This window comes from Schistocerca gregaria, chromosome 2 (genome assembly GCF_023897955.1).
Source record: "Schistocerca gregaria isolate iqSchGreg1 chromosome 2, iqSchGreg1.2, whole genome shotgun sequence".
In the NCBI taxonomy this organism is placed as follows: Eukaryota; Metazoa; Arthropoda; class Insecta; order Orthoptera; family Acrididae; genus Schistocerca; species Schistocerca gregaria.
Genome location: NC_064921.1, coordinates 683,442,163 through 683,465,284, shown reverse-complemented (window position 1 = coordinate 683,465,284; position 23,122 = coordinate 683,442,163). Strand labels below are relative to the sequence as shown.

Below are 23,122 nucleotides of genomic sequence, written 5' to 3'. Positions count from 1 at the left end.
TAATCCCTTTACTTATGTTATTACAAACTGTTGTAACCGCAGAAAAGCCAAGTCTAAATGCAGTTGTTCTCAGACGATACACCAGAAATCATACGGGGAGCTAGAGTTAACAGGGGACGCCAGGCGTGTCAGAGGGGTCACAAAAGATAACGACGCAGCCAGATAGCCGAGGCGGCGGTCCAAGCGGCCAGGCAGCTGCGCGTGATAAGCAAGGAAGCAGACTCAGCTATTAAGATAAACAGGGCGCTCTGGGCAGGTCCCTTAATAAACAATAACTTGCAGTATCAACACTCTTGGCTAGAGGGAGAAGTCTGGGAGCGGAGAGAGAAAGAAAGAGGGCCCTAGGTGGGGACCGCACTACGTCATGAGGAGCCAATGAAGGGCTCAGGACGCAGTGCGTGACCATATAGGGAGAGGCCCCTCTACCCCTCCGCCCAGCTTCTGAAGAAAAGTACTGAAGTTAATACTAAAACAATCCCTAATAAGGAAAAGTTGCACTCGACGCTACGTCATGCCAAGCGCTGGCGGGGTCGAAGGGGAAGAGCTAACAAAACTCGGAGGCACGCCGCTCCGGGGATCTCTCTCTCTCGGGTTTAGGCAGCGACGGTAGTCAGCGTGAGTAGCAGCCGACTTGGGCTGAGGGCGGGCTGCAGGCAGACAGTTGGAGATAGTCGCCGATGAGCGTTTAGGCAGCGACCGCGGGACTCTGACGTAGGGTGCTAGTGTGGGCAGCAAAGTGCTGGAAAGTTCTATCAGGCAGCCAGAAGGGTGGAAGTCAGTCACCGTCTCTGTAATGGGCTTGGCTATTCTGTAGGTACAATCACTACGCAGTTAGGGTGATCTGTATTCTTTATGAATAAATTAGAACTATTATAACGTCCATACGAGTTTACTTCTACCAACATCCTAGCCTTGTACCTTCACACCAGGGAATTTAACATCTTAGCCAGATCAAAAGTCTCCCTCTCAATTAGGTCAACCGGCTAATTCCCGTTTACGAACCGTGTCGCTCAATCCCTCGCAAAACCCACGCTTGGGACGCGACATAAATAAAAGTTTTGGTGCCAGGTGTGGGGTACCACAAAGGCATATAGGCAAAAAGGAGATAGGAGCCAGTAGATTTTGCTACAGCGACTGTGGCAATTAGCAGGAAGTTGTGGCGACTCGCAACTTTCAGCATTAGTAGCCCCACTACGACAGAGTCCAGAGAAGTAGTCCTCGCGGGTGCAGGGCAACGCAGGATAGCGGCAGCACGACGCGGAGCGACGAGGCACAGAGGTGCCTAAGCAGCCAGCGTTCGAGACCGGGGGTCCGGGCCGAGCAGCGGCAGCAGCCGTAGCAGCGGCAGCCGAGGCGAGCGACGGGGTCGGCACAGCCCAGCAGAGCGGCGGCCGACGCATCGCGGTAGCGCGGAACAGCGCGGGCATAGAGAGCACAGAGACAGCGCGGAGCAACGCGGCACAACGCGGGACAACGCGGATCAGCGGAACAGACGGCGCACCACAAGAGAAGCGGTACATATAAAATTATATTAAGAATTTTGTATCTTGTATTGTAAAGTGCTAACATAGTTAAGTTGGTAAGATGGCCCAAACTAACGAAGTTCCGTCATCCTCCAGTAGCGGTAAGATATCAGTGAAAGAAGCCTTGTGTATAGTTCCAAAAGTGTTCGAAGTAAATAAGAGAGATCTTAGGGAGTTTATTGAAAATGTAGACGCTGCATTTGAACTTGTGAAACCGGAGGAACACGAAACGTTACTGAAGTTTGTTAAAGCCAAAATAACCGGAGAGGCCAGATCGAGGCTGCAAGTAAGGGAACGCACGGGGACATGGCAGGAAGTAAAACATGTTCTAGAGGAAAATTATGCGAGTAAGCGTACCATTGACTACTACGCGTGCAAGATATTTCAATCGAGACAGGGACAAGGAGAGCCAATTGCGACATGGGCAAGCCGAATAGATGAAATGCAAAGGGATTTCAGGGAAGCAGTAAGCAGAGTTACGGCTAGGGAGAACTTAAAGGGCGCAATAGAACTGGTTGATTCACTAGGAAGATCGTGCTTTATACAAGGGTTAAGCAATGATAGAATACAGACGATAGTAAGAAGTAGAGGCGATGAAATCACGCTAGCAGCGGCCGTGGAACTAGCATTGCAAGAAGAAAGTGCAATACTGTCAATGAAAGAGCGGGGACTAGCCCCAAGAGTAACTTTCAACCGGGGAAAGGAAACGGTGAAGAATACCAGAGATATTAGAGATTTGAAATGTTTTAATTGTGGATTGAGAGGGCACATGGCAAGCAAGTGTAGAAAGAATAGGCCAGAGGGAAGAGTACGGATAATGACGGGCAAAGAGTTTACGAATTTTTGTTACGGGTGCGACAAGCCAGGACATACAGACGCGGAATGCCGGGTAAGATTAAGAAAAATTCAGCCGATAGATACAAGAGACTTTAGAGGAAATCATAGGGAAGCTGATGGAGGGTTACGAGAGTGGAGGTGCCCACAATGTAATCTACCAGGGAACTGTGGAGTTCCGTGTACGAGGGTAAAAGACGTTGCTTGTTTCAAGTGTAAGCGGCCGGGACATTACGCAAAAGATTGTCACGCAGGGCCCTGGCACGCATGGAGAAAAGGCAGGGTGCCAGTATCGAGCAAAACCGGTAAAGTGGTGCAGGGAAACTAAGAGGCGGCAAGGCCGCACAGTCGGGCCTTGTTGCGAAAGGTAAACCCTCAGTTAGGGTAATCGACTGTGCAACAGAAAATGACGTTTTGGTTTTATACTGCATAGAATTAAAAAGATATTTGAAGTTGCTAATAGACACTGGAGCACAGTTGTGTCTGCTCAAGAGAACGAGTATTCCGATAAATAGTACACTTGCAATTAATGAAGCGGAAAGGCTTCGGCTAAAAGGGTGTAACCAGTGAGGCCGTCAGCACAATAGGTACGGTACAGGTACACTTAAGTGTGGACGGTTCTGAGCAAGTAGGGCAAAAATTTCACGTGTACGGGAGAGGATTAGATATTCCGTACGACGGACTGATAGGCAGAAATTTCTTGACAGAGCATAGAGTTAAGTTAGACTATGCAGGTAAAATAGTGAGACTAAAAGGGCGAGATATACCCTTAGTAGTAGAGGAAGAGCCAAAGGGACATGAGAACGAACAAGATTCAGAAGTAGGCGGGGAAATAGGGCCCCGAGAGGAAAAAATAATGTTATTAAAGGTGGAAGGAAATGTAAAAAGGGGAATCGAAAAGGAAATGATTATTCCTAGGCAGGAGATTGCACAAGGGGTACATGTACCTGAAGCGTTAGTAAAAGTGCGAAATGGGAAATGCATAGTAAGTGCATTAAACTTGTCAGAAGACAGAGTGCAGTTAGGAAACGTCAGGTTAATGACGGAAGAATTAGAAAAAGTAGGGAAAATACGCGAAGTAAAATGTTGTACTAATGTCATAGGAAAGACAGAAAGTCGTACTTGTGTGTTGCGAAGGCAATTAAGAATGGATCATTTGAACGCTGAAGAGAAAAGCGCTCTAGCAGAGGTTTGCGCGGAATACGGAGATGTATTTCATCTACCAGGGGACAACCTGTCCTATACTTCCGCAGTGAAGCACAGAATACCGATTGCACCGGAACACGCGGGAAAGGTAGTAAACGCTAGACCGTACAGGAAGCGCAAAAGGAAGTGCTAAGGGAGCAAATAGAGCAGATGCTAAGAGATGACATAATTGTCGAGAGTAAGAGCGCTTGGAACGCACCGTTACTGTTAGTTCCAAAGAAGCTAGACGCTAGTGGCAAACAGAAATGGAGAATCGTAGTGGACTACCGACGATTAAATGATATCACTGTAGGCGATGCATTTCCACTACCGAATATCTCCGAGATACTGGATCAGTTAGGGCAAGCTAAGTACTTCTCGACGCTTGACCTCGCAAGCGGGTACCATCAAATATTGACGGACGAGAAGGACAGAGAGAAAACGGCATTTAGCTCAAACTATCAGCATTACGAATACAAACGAATGCCGATGGGACTGAAGGGAGCCCCAGGATGTTTTCAGAGACTGATGAATACAGTCTTGGCAGGTTTACAAGGAGTGAAATGCTTTGTATATCTAAACGACATAGTATGCTATGGGAAAAACCTGCAGGAGCATAACGAAAAGCTCCGGGAAATATTTGACAGGTTGCGAGAGCACAATTTGAAGCTGCAACCAGACAAGTGTGAATTCCTGAGGAAGGAAGTAATCTTCCTAGGTCATTGCATCACTGACAAAGGAATATCACCAGACATGGCGAAGGTGGAGAAGGTGAAGTTCTTCCCACAGCCAAAGACAACTAAGGAACTAAAAGGGTTTCTCGGATTGATAGGTTACTACCGCCGTTTCATTGCTAACTTCAGCAAGATTGCGAAACCTCTCCATGAGCTCTTAAAAAAGGGAGTGGAGTACCGATGGAGCGAACGTCAGAACAATGCGTTCGAAGAACTAAAAGAGAAATTAATAAACCCTCCGTTACTTCAGTACCCTGACTTTACGAAACCGTTCATCATTACAACGGATGCGAGTAACGCAGCCTTGGGTGCAGTGTTATCGCAAGGTAAGAAGATTGGCGAAGATTTGCCCATCGCATATGCATCCAGAGCATTGAACAAAGCCGAACTAAATTATAGCACAACGGAAAAAGAGTTGTTGGCTATAGTTTACGCAGTAAAACAGTTCAGACCATATGTATATGGCAGAAAGTTCACTGTAGTGACAGACCATAAGCCACTAACGTGGATATTTAGTGTCAAAGATCCGAGTTCGAGACTCCTGAAGTGGAGACTGAAACTCGAGGAGTATGATTATGAAGTAATATACAAGCCAGGAAAGTTAAATAGTAATGCGGATGCGCTGAGTAGAATAAGGCATGAAGGGAAGGAAGAGATAGATGCGAAGCAGAAGGTGGAGACAGAGATCTCGGCAGCAAAAGCAAATGGGGAAGAAAGTTCCGTAAACGTGCGGCAAGCACAAGTGTCGAGTGAAATAGAACAGGAAACGGATAGTGGTGAGGAAATTAGTCCCGAAGAAAAAGAAAATATACTAAAGGAAATGCATGACAATCCCTTGGGAGGTCACCAAGGAATGCACAGGACACTCGAAAGAATTAAAGCATACAAGCAGTGGCGCGGAATGAAGCCTGACATTGAAAATTACATTAGGAAATGCCCATCGTGTCAAAAGAATAAAAACACGCAAATGAAAACTAGGATGCCCTTAGAAATTACAGACACAGCAGAAACAGTATTCGGAAAGTGTGCGATGGATATAGTGGGTCCACTAGATGTATCTAATACAGGAAAAAGGTACATGTTAACGTTCCGAGACGATCTGAGTAAATTTACCTTAGCAATCTCAATTGACAAACAAGATGCCGAAACAGTAGCTGAGGCATTTGTGGAAAACGTAGTATTAAGATATGGAATTCCATCAGTATTATTAACAGATCAAGGGTCTAACTTTCTGAGTGATGTATTTAAAAGTGTATGTAAATTGTTGAAGGTAAAGCGTATAAATACTACAGCGTACCACCTTGAATCAAATGGTGCACTAGAAAGAAGTCATAGAACTATTGTAGAGTATCTCAGACACTTTGTAACAGGAGATCAAAGTTCTTGGGACAAATGGGTACCGTATGCAATTTTTGTGTTCAACACTACACCACACAGCAGCACAGGATACACACCATTTGAATTACTATACGGAAGAAAGGTTAACATACCAGGAGTACTGCAGCAAGAAACACAGCAGGTAAGTTACAATTATGAAATGTATGTAAATAAACTAAGAGCGAGAATGCAGGAAGCCCACAGAGTGGCCAGAGACTCGATTATAAGAAGTAAGAAAATCAGTAAGGAACAGTATGACATGAAACAAAATCCAAAAAACTTCAAGGTAGGAGATAAAGTATTACTGCACGATGAGTCGGTGAGACGGGGTAGATCTCGGAAATTAGATTCACAATGGAGAGGTCCATTTGAAGTAGTAAAAGTGGAAGGTCCTAACGTAGTAATAAAAGTTAAAAGAAATAAGGAAACAAAAGTACATGCCAACAGGCTGAAACAATTCTTTTAAATTTCAGGTATGGCACTCAAGTGGCAGGTCGTGAAATTCGTCATAGTGATAACAGCATACTACATCACTGCATCAGAGCATGCAACAAATGAGTACCAAGTGACGTCATTTCCGAGTTCATCAGGACTATATTACGATAATAGAGGACAGGTAGAAATATACAGTACCACATGGAGAATAGTCACATACGTAAATCTAGATATAATAACAGAAAGGTTTCAGAATGCAGAGAGGTATGGTAGGGCAGCGGTACAAAGGTGCCGAGAAACACTAACACAATTAAATGTAGGATTAATAGAATGCAGGGTACTAGACCAACAAGTAACCCATCATGTGGAAAAAATCACAGGATTGCAACTTTTAGTACAGCAGCTACCGAAACACGAGACCAGAAGGAAGAGAGGAGTATTCAACTTCGTCGGACAGGTAAGTAAAATACTGTTCGGGACGTTGGACGAAGCAGATGCAGCATACTATAAGGAAAGAATAGACGCTATGGAGAAAAACTCAGAAGGGTTGTTGAGGCTAACAAAGGAACAGGTGGCAGTGGTAAGAGCCACATTGGCGGGAGTAAACAGGACGGTATATACACTAGAGTCAAATGAGCACGTTCTGAAGACAGGTATGCAAAGATGCAAAGACTAGAACGATTCATGAAGGAATACGTGAAGGAAACCGATGTAGGGTTTAAACGTGTAGCGTCCTTCGCCACAGTAACAGAGCAAGTATTACAACTATCGGCAGTGTTTGGTCAGATCGAAGAGGAATACGAACAAATGATAAATGCCATTGTAAATGCTCAGAAGGGAATACTACAGCCTCATATAATTAATCCAGTCCAAATTGTAAAATACCTAAGTTTAATACGGGAAGAACTAAAAGATGTAAAGTTTCCTGTTCCTCTTACGGAGTCCTCAGGTTATCTATTGTTAAGAATAATTGATTTAGATGTTTTCATCTCGGGTAGCATACTAGGATATGTAATTAATATTCCATTAATAAATAATAACAATTTCAATTTGTATAGAGTACTCCCACTACCAAAAGAAATTCCAAACATGAAAGGTAAATATGTGTACATACAGCCAGAGAAAGAATTCTTACTAATAGATAAATCCAAAAGGCAGTACGCGAAACTTTCTGCGGAGGAACTAAAATGCAAGGAGCTAAGTAAAAATAGGAGACTGTGCAAACAAACACTCGCCTTGCTGTCAACATTCGACCACGAAGAGTGCGAAGCCAAATTGTTGCAACCGGTAAGAGAAATTCCGGAAGATTGTGTGCGAAAAATAGTCGCACTGAATCAGAGCCTTTGGACTCATCTAAACAGTAACGAATGGCTATATGTATGTAATGAATATATATGTAATGAAGAAGGCTTAACAGTATTGTGCGGAAGGGAACCACCAAAGGACCTAGTAATAAAAGGGGTAGGAAAAATTAGTTTTTACAGTAAATGTGAGGGGTATGGCACTAGAGTGTTCATACAAACAGATAGAGTGATTCAGAGTAATGTGACGAAGAAAGACATAGTTCCGCAGATCAATCTAGAATTCGATTGTTGCGTGGTAAACAAGGAAAAAAAGGAATGTCTCAACGTTAGCATTAGATTTGCCATTGGACCAGGTAATAACACAGTTAGACGACTTGAAAGTCGCAGGAAAAAGACTGGATGATGTCCAGAAGATGGTAGAGAGACAAGAGGAGGAAATGAAGTACTCCAGGTACTTCACACATTACTCCATAACTACGTATGTAGCCATATCAATAGTTATTCTAATCATAATAACATGCTGTTGTAAAAACTGTAAATGTTGTAAAGACTGTTTTAAAAGTATATGGAAATATTTTGAAGACAGTGATTGTTGTGGAAAAGTATGTATAAGAAATACCATAGTGAACCAATACCCAGAGACTAGTTCAGCTAGAAGACACAGTAATAAAGAAACTGAAGAGATAGTAATTTATGAAAGATGTGGAAAAGACCAAGGTGATACGGTCGCTTTCAGAAACAGACGTTAAATAACTGTATTTGAAATGTGTAATTGAAATGTAACTGTATTTGAAATTTGTAATTGAAATGTAACTGTATTTGAAATGTGTAATTGAAATGTAACTGTATTTGAAATGTAATTCTAATTGAAATGTGAATGTATGTATCAATGAAAGTGTCTTTTGATTTTAATGCAAATGCTTTTGACATAACTGAATGTTAGGCATGTATAATGTAATTGTATTATTGTGTGTTCAATGAATTTGACTTTACTAAATGAAAATGATCAGATGCTAATGTAATAAACAAATCTGTAAAGCATGTAACGGAAAAAAATAAAAGAGTCACAATTGACGCTACTCTGAGGAGTAACGCCAATTTCCCTGGCGGGGGAGGTGTTGTAACCGCACAAAAGCCAAGTCTAAATGCAGTTGTTCTCAGACGATACACCAGAAATCATACGGGGAGCTAGAGTTAACAGGGGACGCCAGGCGTGTCAGAGGGGTCACAAAAGATAACGACGCAGCCAGATAGCCGAGGCGGCGGTCCAAGCGGCCAGGCAGCTGCGCGTGATAAGCAAGGAAGCAGACTCAGCTATTAAGATAAACAGGGCGCTCTGGGCAGGTCCCTTAATAAACAATAACTTGCAGTATCAACACTCTTGGCTAGAGGGAGAAGTCTGGGAGCGGAGAGAGAAAGAAAGAGGGCCCTAGGTGGGGACCGCACTACGTCATGAGGAGCCAATGAAGGGCTCAGGACGCAGTGCGTGACCATATAGGGAGAGGCCCCTCTACCCCTCCGCCCAGCTTCTGAAGAAAAGTACTGAAGTTAATACTAAAACAATCCCTAATAAGGAAAAGTTGCACTCGACGCTACGTCATGCCAAGCGCTGGCGGGGTCGAAGGGGAAGAGCTAACAAAACTCGGAGGCACGCCGCTCCGGGGATCTCTCTCTCTCGGGTTTAGGCAGCGACGGTAGTCAGCGTGAGTAGCAGCCGACTTGGGCTGAGGGCGGGCTGCAGGCAGACAGTTGGAGATAGTCGCCGATGAGCGTTTAGGCAGCGACCGCGGGACTCTGACGTAGGGTGCTAGTGTGGGCAGCAAAGTGCTGGAAAGTTCTATCAGGCAGCCAGAACGGTGGAAGTCAGTCACCGTCTCTGTAATGGGCTTGGCTATTCTGTAGGTACAATCACTACGCAGTTAGGGTGATCTGTATTCTTTATGAATAAATTAGAACTATTATAACGTCCATACGAGTTTACTTCTACCAACATCCTAGCCTTGTACCTTCACACCAGGGAATTTAACATCTTAGCCAGATCAAAAGTCTCCCTCTCAATTAGGTCAACCGGCTAATTCCCGTTTACGAACCGTGTCGCTCAATCCCTCGCAAAACCCACGCTTGGGACGCGACAAAACCAATAATAATTCTCATTTCACCAGCTATTGATGGGTCTGAAAATAATTACATTATTTCACTGAAAAACTCTGTAGTTATTTTTAAATCATAGTAGAAAAAAAGAAGTTGTACATGTTAACTATATGGCAAAATACTCTTCACTTCGCATTCTGTCATTTTCGAAAATCTCATTTTGGTATCTCGAAGTGCTTATGACAGGGGTTACAATCTTTAAGCTGCACATACTCTATACAGGATGTACATTAAGTTCGGAAACAATTTAAATTATTTATTGCACAAGAACTAAACATTGTACAGATGCCATACATATTGCATTTTGAAGAGAAACTCTGAAAGGTGTTTTTTTGTCCCCCTTGAAAAAGCCACACGGAGTAAGATCTGGTGATCGGGGGGCCATTTCATGAAACAGCTGTCCCCTCCTGTAGCAAGGCCGTGTTCAGCTCCGTGTTCAGGTACCCACGAACTTCACGATGAAAATGGGGTGGAGCCCCTTCCTCCTGAAAGATGAACGGAAAGTCCGATTGCATCTGAGGCATCAGCTATTGCTGCAACATGTCCAAGTAGGAATCTCCAGTGACAGTGCTCTTACCTGTGCAGTTTTCGACGTGACAAGGCACAAAAAACATTTACCTTTGAGGAATTTGTTGTGCCAGTGGTAAATAGCCTTCCTTGTTGGTATCTTCTTACCGTACTTGGTTCTAAACATCCGTTGAATAGCCTTCCTTGTTGGTATGTTCTTACCGTACTTGGTTCTAAACATCCGTTGAACAGCTGTAGAACACTTGTTTTTGTCAAACTCCAACACACATAAAGCTCACTTCGTACCATAAACTCGCCATGTATGCGACTAGCGCTAACTATCGGCAAATTACCAAACTACGCTGTGGCGATATACATGAAAATAAACTTTCAGGATTTCTCTTCAAAATGACATATGTATCATATCTGTACAATGTTTGGTTCTTGTGCAATAAATAATTGAAAGTGTTCCCAGACTTTTTGTATACCCTGTACTTAACACTAACCTGTTGAGCAAAAAAGTGAGAGAGAGAGGGGGGGGAGGGAGGGGGGAGAGAGAGAGAGAGAGAGAGAGAGAGAGAGAGAGAGAGAGAGATGGTTGGAGGTGTGATAGGAGTTTCAAAGTGAAAATATAAATTTTATCATTACTTTACATAAATGGAATTTTATAGAATTTTTTTACGAGACGTGTGATAGACACTCACTTCTTGAGCCGCACTGATATTTGCTTTGGGCTGCATGTGACCCACAGTCCCTAGGCTAGAAACCTCTGGTTTGTGAGATGTGAGGGATGCTACGAACGTTTCACGTGTACTTTTTGCGCGTATAGCTGGAAGTGAGTGCACCATATACAGTCCATTTCCTTGCGACTGGAGATAGACATAGACGTCTCAATTTTAAAGAAATTCCATAATAGATACTTTTCAAATGCAGCATTGTATGGCCTAACACGAACCAAACTCATAGCGACAACTATTTTTCATTATGAAGTATTCGAATTTCACGAAGTACCTTACTTAATGTCGCAATGGGAGAATAACTGTGACCATTAACGAAATGATAAGCAGTTGAGCATGAATCTGATGAGATACGAGAGAGTAAGAATTATTTACCTTATAGTTTACTTAACATCGTTTGAGAAAGATTGCAGAGCAGCAAGCGTGCACATCCGTCCATTTTTGCAGCGCAGTCGAAGTGGGCAGTGAATGTTTCTCCCATAATGGACAAAATTTACACTCAGTAGGCAACAGCAAACTGAGACAACCACCCCTTTGAAACAGAAGGGTGGACTCACCCAGTGCTAGAACGAGAATGTTCCTAATGGACAAAATTTACACTCAGTAGGCAACAGCAAACTGAGACAACCACCCCTTTGAAACAGAAGGGCGGACTCACCCAGTGCTGAGAACGAGAATGTGGTTCTGCACAGGTTCCAGTTTATCTCGCACAAGCTCTATCTAGCTCTAGAAAATAAATGCTAAATTGTATTTCAGAATATGAGACTGCACTAATAACGCACTGTACTAGCATTTGGGACGATAGTGGCTCAAACTCCCATACGGTCACCTGGATTAATGCTTCGCGTGATTTCCTAAATTGCTAAATTCGAATGCCTGGACAGTTTCCTTAAAGGGCACGGTGATTTTCTTCCCCATCACTCTACAATCTGAACTTGTGCTCCATTTCTAATAACCTCATTTTCTACGGGACTTTTTAACTTGATCTGCTTTCTTTCTTTCTTTAAAAATCCACCAACTAAATTCATCAACCCAAGTTTATCGGACAGGAGAGGTCAAGTGATGCCTCTGTTACAAGAGAACAGAAATCAGAGATAGTTTAGCCCCTCAGGACGTCAGGCCCTCTGGTGACAGCAGCACAATACGCTGACGAAACATGGTTTCGTCGATTTTTATCTGGCTAGGTACCCAGCAGTCACTGAGGCACCTAATACGATGCAAAATAGATCGCAGCAGGGAGGTAATCGCTGAAACCAATACTGAACTTTACAGATGAAAGACAGAGAGTCTTTGCCAATAAGGGCGCTCGCCATATCGTTTTAACATAATATCGGTAACCTACACTACTGGCCATTAAAATTGCTACACCAAATGAAAAACTGGTATTCGTTGGACAAATATATTATACTAGAACTGACACGTTCTTACATTTTCACGCAATTTCGGTGCATAGATCCTGACAAATCAGTACCAAGAACAATCACCTCTGGCCGTAATAAGGGCCTTGATACGCCTGGACACTAAATCAAACAGAGCTTGGATGGCGTGCAGAAGTACAGCTGCCCATGCAACTTCAACAAAATACCACAGTTCATCAAGAGTAGTGACTGGCGTATTGTGACGAGCCAGTTGCTCGGCCACCATTGACCAGGCGTTTTCAGTTGGTGAGAGATATGGAGAATGTGCTGGCCAGGGCAGCAGTCGAACATTTTCTGTATCCAGAAAGGCCCGTACAGGACCTGCAACATGCGGTCGTGCATTATCCTGCTGAAATGTAGGGTTTCACTGGGATCGAATGGAGGGTAGAGCCGTGGGGCGTAACACACCTAAAATGTAACGTTCACTGTTCAAAGTGCCGTCACTGCGAACAAGAGGTGACCGAGACGTGTAACCAATGGCACCATATAACATCACGACGGGTCATACGCCAGTATGGCGATGACGAATACACGCTTCCAAAGTGCGTTCTCCGCAATGTCGCCAAACACGGATGCAACCGTCATGATGCTGTGAACAGAACCTGGATTCATCCGAAAAAATGACGTTTTTCCATTCTTGCACCCAGGTTCGTCGTTGACCCTAAGACCGAGAGACTTTGCCACTAGAGGGCTCGATATTAGAGTTAGAAGAGGTATCTGTACCTGCCGTAGAGGTATCAACATGATTCGCGTGATGTATGACGACGAAGATGGCGACGTGGTTAGCGTCCTCGCAGGATTGCGGGAAGACCTGTAAGAGCCGGACAGAGTCGATGTTCAGGTCTTCGTGTGTGTGTGTGTGTGTGTGTGTGTGTGTGTGTGTGTGTTGGGGCTTATGGGCGCTCAAGTGAGCAAATTAAAATCCTCTCCCTAAAATCTTTGTAAAAAACATTTGACATGGCACAGAACTTTAAAACTTTAGCCACATTCGTCCAAGTGTTGCCTAAAAGAAATGGCAGGTCCGCCGGCAAGTCAGCCACGGCCCGCTGGTCATAAAATAAAACGCAATCCAATACAACGTGGCGCACAGTGACCTGGACGCCGCAAGCACCACACATTGGAGGGTCCTCTCGCCGGAGCAGGAAGCCATGCGTCATAGGGCTGTGGCCTATCCGAAGCCGAGTGAGGAGAACCTCGTCCCGTCGACGGCGCTGACAGGAAATACACCACACACGCGTTGTGGGCTTAACTATACGGAGCTTATTGTCAGTTACTTCCAGCCACTCATCCTCACACCGACGCATGAGTCGTGAGCTCAACAGCGAGGTGAGGGCGTGCAGGGGGATAGCACACTGACATACTTGTGGATCGAGACACGCCTCCTTAGCTGCGAGATCTGCCCCTTCATTTCCATCAATGCCGACATGCCCCGGAACCCAACAGAAAGCCACCACCTTCCCCAGTCGCTGTAGTTGGAGGAGGGCATCCTGAATGGTCTGGACTATTCTATCTACTGGATACAAACGGTGCAAGGAGTGAAGGGCACTTAGTGAATCGGAACAGACAAGAAATTTAGGACAGGAAGAATGTCTCATCAGCTCCAGTGCCCGCAAGATCGCAGACAATTCTGCGTCAAAGACAGTAAAAGTCTGAGGCAGTCGGATCTTGAGGACACGATCCGGAAAAACAACAGAGCAACCAATGGAATCCCCTTGTTTCGACCCATCCGTAAAAACAGCTACATAGTCGTGGTGCTCAGACAAAATGGCAGAAAAAGCTGCATTAAAAACGGTGGCAGGAGTGCAATCTCTGTTGTACTGCAATAAATCTAAAATCACTCCGGGCCTCTTCAGTAACCAGGGTTGTGTGAAGAATTTGTACCTTTTGTTGAGGCAGCGTGGTGAATTGCAGTACGTAGGCGGCTAGGACAACTGCCAATGGCTTGGTGTCTTCGCATGACTGCAGGAAGACCTGCCGGGGCAGGAGGGAGTCGACGTGGAGGTCGTGCTGGCGCAGCACGTCGGCCAGTGTCTGGTGGTACAGCTCCAACAGCCGCTGGCCGTGGACCAGGCGCATGTCGCGCTCAGTGACCAAGTGCAGAAAGGGGACCACGTCGTGTGCTGGAGGCTCCAGGCGAAGTGTCTGGAAGTCCACGAACCGCACCGACAGCTCGCCCTTGGTGTCCTCCGCGAACAGAATGTTGTTTACCCACAGGTCTCTGTGGCACAGCACGTTACGATACCTGCACAAAAAAACCACAAACACTGTAGCAAGAGGCACCAAAATAATTATCAACAGGAGCAGTGCTTCAGCAAAAGTTGCAACAAACCGGTAGTTACCTCCTGGCCCGTTTTACGAGCCATCATTAATATTTGTTGAAATAATCTGTAAGCAGTTGCACAGAAGAAATTTTATTCCTTTACCGGTTTCAGGCACTTAGTGCCCTTTATAATTATCGCGTTATTAACGAACGTCAAAAATAAGCAGGTTAATGCAGCATATTACTGTAATATTTCTTGGCAATAAGTTTGTTAGTGAAATTAATGTGGTTGGACATCCTGAGAGTCTTCAGTTTGTTTTTCCTGTACAAATAGATTGTTCTTTGAGTCTGGGATAAATTTAGTCTTTTATCCATATTCAGCAACTATATTTCTGTTTGTCGAAATACTGTTACTGGAGATGTATAAAAGACTAAATATAACGTCAAGCCAGAAGCAAGACTCTCGAGATCTTTAACCACATTAATTTTAATAACTAATGTATCGCCAATAAGGGCTACGTAATATGCTACGTACACACGTTTATTTTTGACGCTCGCTAATGATGCGATAGTTAATCTTCTGAAAGAGGTGAAAGGATAAAATTTCTTTTGTGCAGTTGTTTGCTGATTATTTCAACTAATAGAAATACAGTTCCTGAAGATGGATAAAATACGTAGTTAATATATAAGGTACAATAAGGGTGTTCAACATGGGTTAATGGTTTCAGAAAAACAGACCCTTTATTGGCAGCACGGTTCCGGACTGAAGCGCCTAGAACCGCTCGGTCACAGCGGCCGGCTATGCTGCTGTCTCACGATAACTACTCTAGCCCTTCGATGGTCCAGGGTTCGGTTATACGTCAATTGCTGCTGGCAAATTCGAAAGACAACGTAAGACTGTTAACGTTTTATTATTGACATTAGGAACAATATTTCGACTGACGTCCACGAATGAAAATTTTCGACTTACCTGTTTGATCAGACACAATTACAATCTTATCTTGGTAAATTAGTTGCAGAGTTTTTATGGACGCTGTAAGTACAATCCTTTTTTGTAAATTCGTTCGAAATCCTAAATTTCCTTTGCCTTTCCTTTTCGCACCTTTCATCAAAACACGAGTAAATAAAATATATTGAAGATTATTTTGGTTCGTCTGCAGTGTAAGTAACGTATTAGAAAATAATAAAAAAAAGTTTGCCAATAGCCACTTGACCAGACGACCTTCGGGTTACTGTTCCGTACTCTGCTTCACGCCCACCGAGAAGCTACGCTAACGTAAATGGCTGATGTCTCGTCCTACCCGCGCCGGAACTGCTATTTTCTCTAAACGCTCGGCCATCTGCCGCTTTCATTTCTGGGCGAGCCTTGGGTATACCATAAATATGAACGAAGTAGGCCCTGACGAGTTGGCGCGATCTCCTAGTTGGACAACCCTAGCTGTCGTGCCTTCACTCTCGCACCTCTCTGCTGAGGCCCCACTGGTGACGACAGCAACCGCCCCGTCCTGCTAATATAACGGGCCGCTACCACCGGCAAACTCTATGAGCCATTCACGCCAGGACGTAAACAAGAGCGGGCGGCGTGTCTCCCGTGGCCCGACGTCGCACACGAAGTCTCGTCCGCTGCTACCCACGGTCCCTGGCTCCAGGCTAATGTTGCCGTTTGGCTGCCGTCCACCAGACTGCTCCTCGCCGTGGGAGTTCCAACCTCCACACCCTTGCGGCGACCACAGTCAAACAAATAGTCGCGAACAGTGGCGGCCGCTGAGGCATTCCACTAGTGGTGCAAAATAGTTTGGTAGCATCGGAAATTTGTCGATAATTCATATATTTCACAAAATATTTTATCAAACGAAACGTATAGAGAAACAGAAATAACACTTACTACGACAGCGCTCTTCTTATGCACAGTAGGAGATTGATATATTCCTGTAGAACATGATAGCAAGTGTTTGTATGAGAGAGACAGAAGTTGCTTTAGCTATCTTTTTCGCATGTCTGCATGAGATATAAAACGTAACACCAACCCCGAAAAACTCTCTCGCACACACAAATGCACATACGCGCACACATATCAACAGCACAGTTCTTCACTCCTCATAGGGTATATTCGGTCACTTAAACGTGGCCGGCCGCTGTGGACGAGCGGCTCTAGGCGCTACTGTCTGGAACCGCGCGACCGCTACGGTCGCAGGATCGAATCCTGCCTCGGGCATGGATGTGTGTGATGTCCTTAGGTTAGTTAGGTTTAAGTAGTTCTAAGTTCTAGCGGACTGATGACCTCAGATGTTAAGTCCCATAGTGCTCTGAGCCATTCGAACCACTTTTAACACGCAACGACACCACCAACCTCAGCTAACAATTGCTTTCTATCCGTTACCAAATGATTTATGTGCTCCACTTTGCTTTGAGATGAGCTTGCTGGTTGTTTCCTTTTCTTATTTTTAAATGAGTGCAGCGAGCAATCTTGCTCTGTCACAGGGTTCAAATATGACTCTCACAACACCAGATAGAATCAGCGATCCGTATGTACATTATTATATCAGTTCTGGTTTCCCAGGAACTTGGAACACGGGCCAGCCCTGCGAGAGGGGGACGTGGCTGCTCCTCCCACTCCACTCTTATCCCCTCGACAGTCAAGACTCCTCGTTTGTTTGACGTTCGCGGCTGACTATCAGAAAAGTGTCCGCTACATTAGTGCCAGTACGAGAAGTAACAGAGCATGTATAAATTATTCGAACTTGTAATCTGGATTTTGCGAAGCAAATTTAATCAAATTACCAATATTTAATATGCCATGACTTCCGGAAGACAGCTTCAAAATAATTAGTAGGAGCAATATTCTAAATCGATTCGTGGCTCCTTCTTGTTGGCAATAAATCTGTCACCTTAGATTGAAATGTCCAATTTTACACACCAACGACTTTTCACAGGAAAGCATCCCTAAGGCACTCATTCTTCTTTCATGGTGTTTCGTAAGAACGTTTTAACTCTCTTGAGCATTGAAAACACCGCCCAGCTTCTGATGTCGAGATAGGCGTCGTGATTAGCAGTTTCAAAACTTTGACAGTCTCGTCGTCGAATGTGTCACTAAGTTCATCCTTTAGAATCAGCGAAAGAAATTGCAACTGCTCTCAACTCAGGCCTAGCGTAGGAGCATTGAAGCTCACCCTTCAACTTTCTTTTTTCCAGAAATGTATGTGTCTTTAATTTCAAGGTATTTCTCAGGAAAATCTGTGATGTCAAACTGATTTACATCAAATAAGCTGGCTGCAGTGAGGTGTCCAGTGAACTGAAAATGTAATTTTATTTCAGAAAGGGTGGCATCGCACACTTCCAAAGCATCTCTTTTATGCCCATCAAGAATCTGTGTCTTCTTGGCAGGCATCGTTTCATCATCCTGTGCCCTGGCAAAGTCCATGAGCTTCTTATGTTCGTTAGTGGTGGAGGGGAAGAACTTATAAAGGTCATTCCTGGAAACTTTGAAACACTTCACGTCTACGATCTCTTTGATCATCCGCCGGAAGTTCATGAACTCCTCGGTCCACGTTATGACAACCGGCGGGGGTCGGGACGGCTTTCGCACCTTAGGGGTGGATTCTGCTTCCATGCCCTCTTCAGGCGCCTCTACAAATCTATTTGACGTAGGTAGGGGCGGGGGTTGCACTTGCTCAAGCCGATTGGGCTTGACAGTGCGCCTCCAGTTTGAGCCAGTGAAACCATCTTATGTGGCTGCCGTGAGCGCCATAGGGGCGTCCGAAGCAGCAGCCTTCTTGTTTTGTTTCCTGTCATGTAAAGAAGTAGTTGCAGTCGAATCGTCAGTGTCTGTGGTGGCCGGTCCTTTGCGTGAAGCCTGTTGTACGTCCATTGGCGTTCCCACCGATTGCCTCTGGAATGTCCAGAGCATCTGGAGCCAAGGTTTGTTCTGTGCAGTCAGTGAAGTCATTGTCAGTCTGACGTTGTGCGGCAGAAACTGGTACGGTAGCGGCTTCTTGGCTGGGATTGTCCGAAGGGGAACCAGTGGGGCAATGACTTCTTGATTAGCCAGTGCCGGTGGCGCAACACCCTTCGGGACCGCCTCCGGCGGGGCAACGTCTTCAGTTGTTGCGCCCGGCGAGGCTCCCGGCGGAACAATCACCTCTTGTGTAGCCGCGCACGGCAGATCACGCGGCAACAGAAGAAATTCATTTGGTAACTGGTAAGTCTTGTAAGCGCGGAGACGCCTTTCGCCACAGGCCCAGGTAATCATGGGCATGTGCCACTCTGTCGATTATGAGGAAAAGCTCCGTCGCAGAGAGCTCACGAAAGTCCTGTGGGTAGCCCGAAGCGTGAACCTGAGTGAACTGCCGGGCAGCGATCAAGCCACACCCTTCTCAGCAACACGATCCTGCTCGTATGGCATCTCGAGCGCGACTGAATGGTGTGGGTCCAACGGCTGAGCCTTTCACACAGCCCTGATGAGGCTCCGAGCTTCAGAAAACTGCCGCGAGAGTGCGCGCGGCGAAATGTGCCTCTTCAAATCAGAAAATACGTACTCCGAAATAATGTTTTACGCGCAGCTCGCATAGATTTCTCTTTCTTTCTTTTTTATGGAAGTGATGCCATGGCACAGCGACACTACCTCAGAAGCCGCCCCCTGGTCTCTGGTGCGAAAGTTATTACCGTTTGACAGCTGGAGTGACATTAGCGCTCCAGGCGGTGAGAAAGCAGTCAGTTATATGCGTAGTAACGATAATGTTTGTTTTTAATTATTTTCTACTTAATTAGCTAGATAGTTATTATATTTTTGCATCCAATACGTTAGTAAGTTACCAAGACACCTGAATTACTGTGAAACATGTAAAAACAGCCGAATCACGCTGCTGTAGTTTGTTACAACATACAGACACTTCGACGATCACAGATAATGCACAAAGCTTATACCAGGCGAGGCGCTCATTTAGGTAAGTAGGGTGCTTCGATTATTCCGGTATTCCCTGTCTCAGTGTCGTGATTTTATCGTCGCTGATAACATCTTGATTGTGATAATAGCATTAGACTTTTTGTTTCCTAGTAACATGATCGGGTTGTTAATTGTGCAAGCAGTTCCTAAACTGTCCTGGCGTTGTGGTTTAAAGTACAGCACGGTAGGCAGCAACAACCGTGTGCCACAAAGCATAGCAGAGTTGTGGCGGCTTAACAGTGTAAAGCCGGCCGGAGTGGCCGTGCGGTTCTAGGCGCTACAGTCTGGAACCGAGCGACCGCTACTGTCGCAGGTTCGAATCCTGCCTCGAGCATGGATGTGTGTGTTGTCCTTAGGTTAGTTAGGTTTAATTAGTTCTAAGTTCTAGGCGACTGATGACCTCAGAAGTTAAGTCGCATAGTGCTGAGAGGCATTTGAACCATTTTCAACAGTGTAAACTAAGGTGCGAGTAACTTTTTCTTGAGTATCTGTTGTGCCGGGGCGAAAGGTAGAAGTTATCGTCGCACGATTGCTTTGAATTCTGAGAAAAGCATTTATAACTTTGTGCAACTGATGCAACTAATGCACACCTAGAAACTTGGATGACCCTCTGGCCGCCACAACAACATGTCAATATCTTACCAGATTTGTCTGTTACTCATTTATGGGTGTACCAACGTCTCCCAATGTGTTGGTATCGTAGAATAATTCATTATCAAGTTCATATGGGGGTGTGCAACGTGCTAGCAGCAGCACTGCAGGTAAGATCAGGTAAGTTTGACAGGTCGAGGATTTATAATTGGACATGGAAGACGCAGAGCCAACAGGTAGGTCTGCAATTCAATAGAGCCACGCAATCCTGGTAGGCTTTCATTTCCTGATACGGGCAGTTCGTTTATGTTGCGTTGTGGGTTAGGGTGTGGACATCAGTTGTTTTCTCTCATTGTCAACCAGTGTGTTTTGTTCCAGTTGTAAGTAGGCTGTTTAGGTTTTTTTATTGGTAACGCCACCGCCACGTAGCGTTCTGTATGAAAATCACTGGCTGTGCCATGTGCAGTTTGTGGCTGGTTTGCATTGTTGTCTGCCATTATAGCGTTGGGCAGTTGGCTGTTAGCGGCGCGTAGCGTTGCGCAGTTGGAGGTGAGCCGCTAGCAGTGGTGGACGTGGGGAGAGAGATGGCGGAGTTTTGAAATTTGTAAGAATTGATGTCATGAACTGATATATATATTATGATTATTAAGGTAAATACACTGTTTGTTCCTTATCAAAATCTTTCATTTGCTAACTATGCCTATCAGTAGTTAGTGCCTTCCGTGGTTTGAATCTTTTAGTTAGCTAGCAGTAGTGGCGCTCGCTGTATTGCAGTAGTTCGAGTAACCAAGATTTTTGTGAGGTAAGTGATTTGTGAAACGTATAGGTTAATGTTAGTCAGGGCGATTCTTTTGTAGGATTTTTGAAAGTCAGATTGCGTTGCGCTAAAAATATTGTGTGTCAGTTTAAGCACAGTCTTGTATAATTTTTCTAGGGGGACGTTTCAGGTGTCGACCCTTAGCCGAGGATGACTCACTGGAGTCTTCTGATTTTTTCTTGTGGTTTGTGTAATTAGTGTGGATTTTGTTTGTTGCTGGCGCGTGATTGTAGACAGAGTTTCCTCTGTAGATGTAGTTTTTCATTGTTGTACTGTGGAACAGTTGTGGCATGCATGTGGATTTGCACCAAGTGTTTCGCGGCTGCGCTTGCAGTTAACTAGATATTATTTGCTATTTTAATGTGTTCTCTTATTTTGCTCTTCAAATTGTGCTTTTCTGTGTTGTCGTGTGAAATATTGTGACAATAGTGGCGTGTGAAAGGCGTAATACTGGGCTCCAAAGTAAACTGAGAAATGAAGGTGAAGACGAAAGCACTGTGTTGGCGCCGCCATGTAATGAATTGACTAGTGTTCAAAGTAGTAATTTGGTAACAGTGCATAGGGAAGTGGGGAGGGCTGCAAATGATGATCTGGACAGTGGAACGATTGGTGGACGGGGAAGCGTTATCGATCGATCGGTCGGCGGCGGCTCGCGTCAGGAGTCCGAAATGATAGGACACAATCTTGCAAATACTGTACATTCAGGTTTTGCGTCCTCACCGTTTCCTCAAATAAGTCAAGACACATTTTCTGTTTTTCAGACTGCGAGTATTGCCGGTTCGAATGCATTGCCGAGTGGCACTGAGGAGCATGTTTCGGACACCGGTGCATTGTTGTTGCAATTAATGCAACAGATGGGACAAAGGCTTCAAGGGTTGGACACAATGGAACAAAGTCTTCAGGGGTTGGACACAGTGGAACAAAGTCTTCAAAAGTTAGACACAACGCTAGAACAAAATCAGAAACAAATGGGACAACATCTTCAAAAGTTAGACACAATGGAACGGAATCAGAGACAAAAACAGCAAAAGCTTCAATAGTTAGACACCACACTTGAACAAACACGTCAAGATTTAACTAATGAGTTACATAACATTGAATCGAAATGTCAAAAAGTCTGTAATGACGTAAAAACACAAATTTGTGAGCATTTTCAACCTATTTTTTCGCGGCATGAAAATGCATTGCAGAATCACGAAGCAGCCATAAAAGAACTGCAACCTATTGTTCATGAAAATCATGTGACCTTGCAAGGTACCGATTCGGTTACGCAGCTTGCAAAAACTCAGGAAAACTTAAAGGATACAGTAGATACGATATCAACACAAATGGACACTCTGAAACTTGGTTCAGAAAAAAACACAGAGGAAATAATTTCACTATGGGATAAAGTAGCCGAACTTTCAGATCAGTTCACTAACTTATATACAAAGGTAGATGATGATCTGAATGACACAAAACCTGTAGCCTTCACTGACACTGAAGAGTATGAACAAATTAGAAAAATCAAACAGAATCGAAATCAAATCAACACACAGTACAAAAGAGAAATGCGGGAAGTACAAGATCAGTTGGCTCAAGTAATACAAGAATTACATATTTCAGAGGATACTCGCGCTCCAGTACGGGAAGAGGGACGTAGAAATACAGAACAACCACAAAATAATAACACAGGACACTTCGGAAATTATGAAAGAAATTGGCAAGGTACACCGAGTTTTGAGATGGAACCGCCGAAACGACGTAACAATGACCGACATGCGACTCGCCGACATGATGATTTTGACTATAAGCTGTTCATTACTACACGTAAATTCAAAACATTTAAGAATTCTGACAACGACATTCATCCACAAGCATGGCTTCATCAATTCTCTCATTGTCCCCCCCCCCCCCCCCCAACTGGTCATTAGAGCGCAGATTAGAATTTATATGTTGCTACTTAGAGAATGAACCAGCTGTAAGATTGCGATCGGTCATTCACGATAGTCGCAGTGAAGGAGAATTTTATCATGCCTTCCTCTTAGCATATTGGTCTCAAGCCACACAAGACCGAGTAAAACATGGCATCATAATGATGAAACATTTCGAACAATCTGAATTTTCCAGTCTTGTGAAATATTTTGAAGACATGTTGCACAAGAATCAGTACCTGTCAAACACATACAGCCCCTCAGAACTAATCCGCATTTGCTTAGTCAAATTACCTGAACATTTACGACAGATTATTTTAGCAGGACGATGCAAAGACGACATTGAACTTTTCATGGACTGTTTACAAGAACTGGAAATTGACAGTGACAATCG

At 44.5% G+C, this 23,122-nt stretch overlaps 1 protein-coding gene across 2 annotated transcripts in view; it reads right to left on the bottom strand.

The window, feature by feature from the left end:
• Positions 1-23,122, bottom strand: part of LOC126334755 (uncharacterized) — a 59,102-nt gene that overhangs the window by 16,109 nt on the left and 19,871 nt on the right. The window contains exon 2 of one of the 2 annotated variants that reach the window (XM_049997322.1): positions 14,087-14,447. In XM_049997322.1, coding sequence (XP_049853279.1) covers positions 14,087-14,447 — 361 coding nt within the window. The remainder of the gene's footprint in view (positions 1-14,086; positions 14,448-23,122) is intronic. The other variant, XM_049997323.1, reaches the window with a different exon arrangement.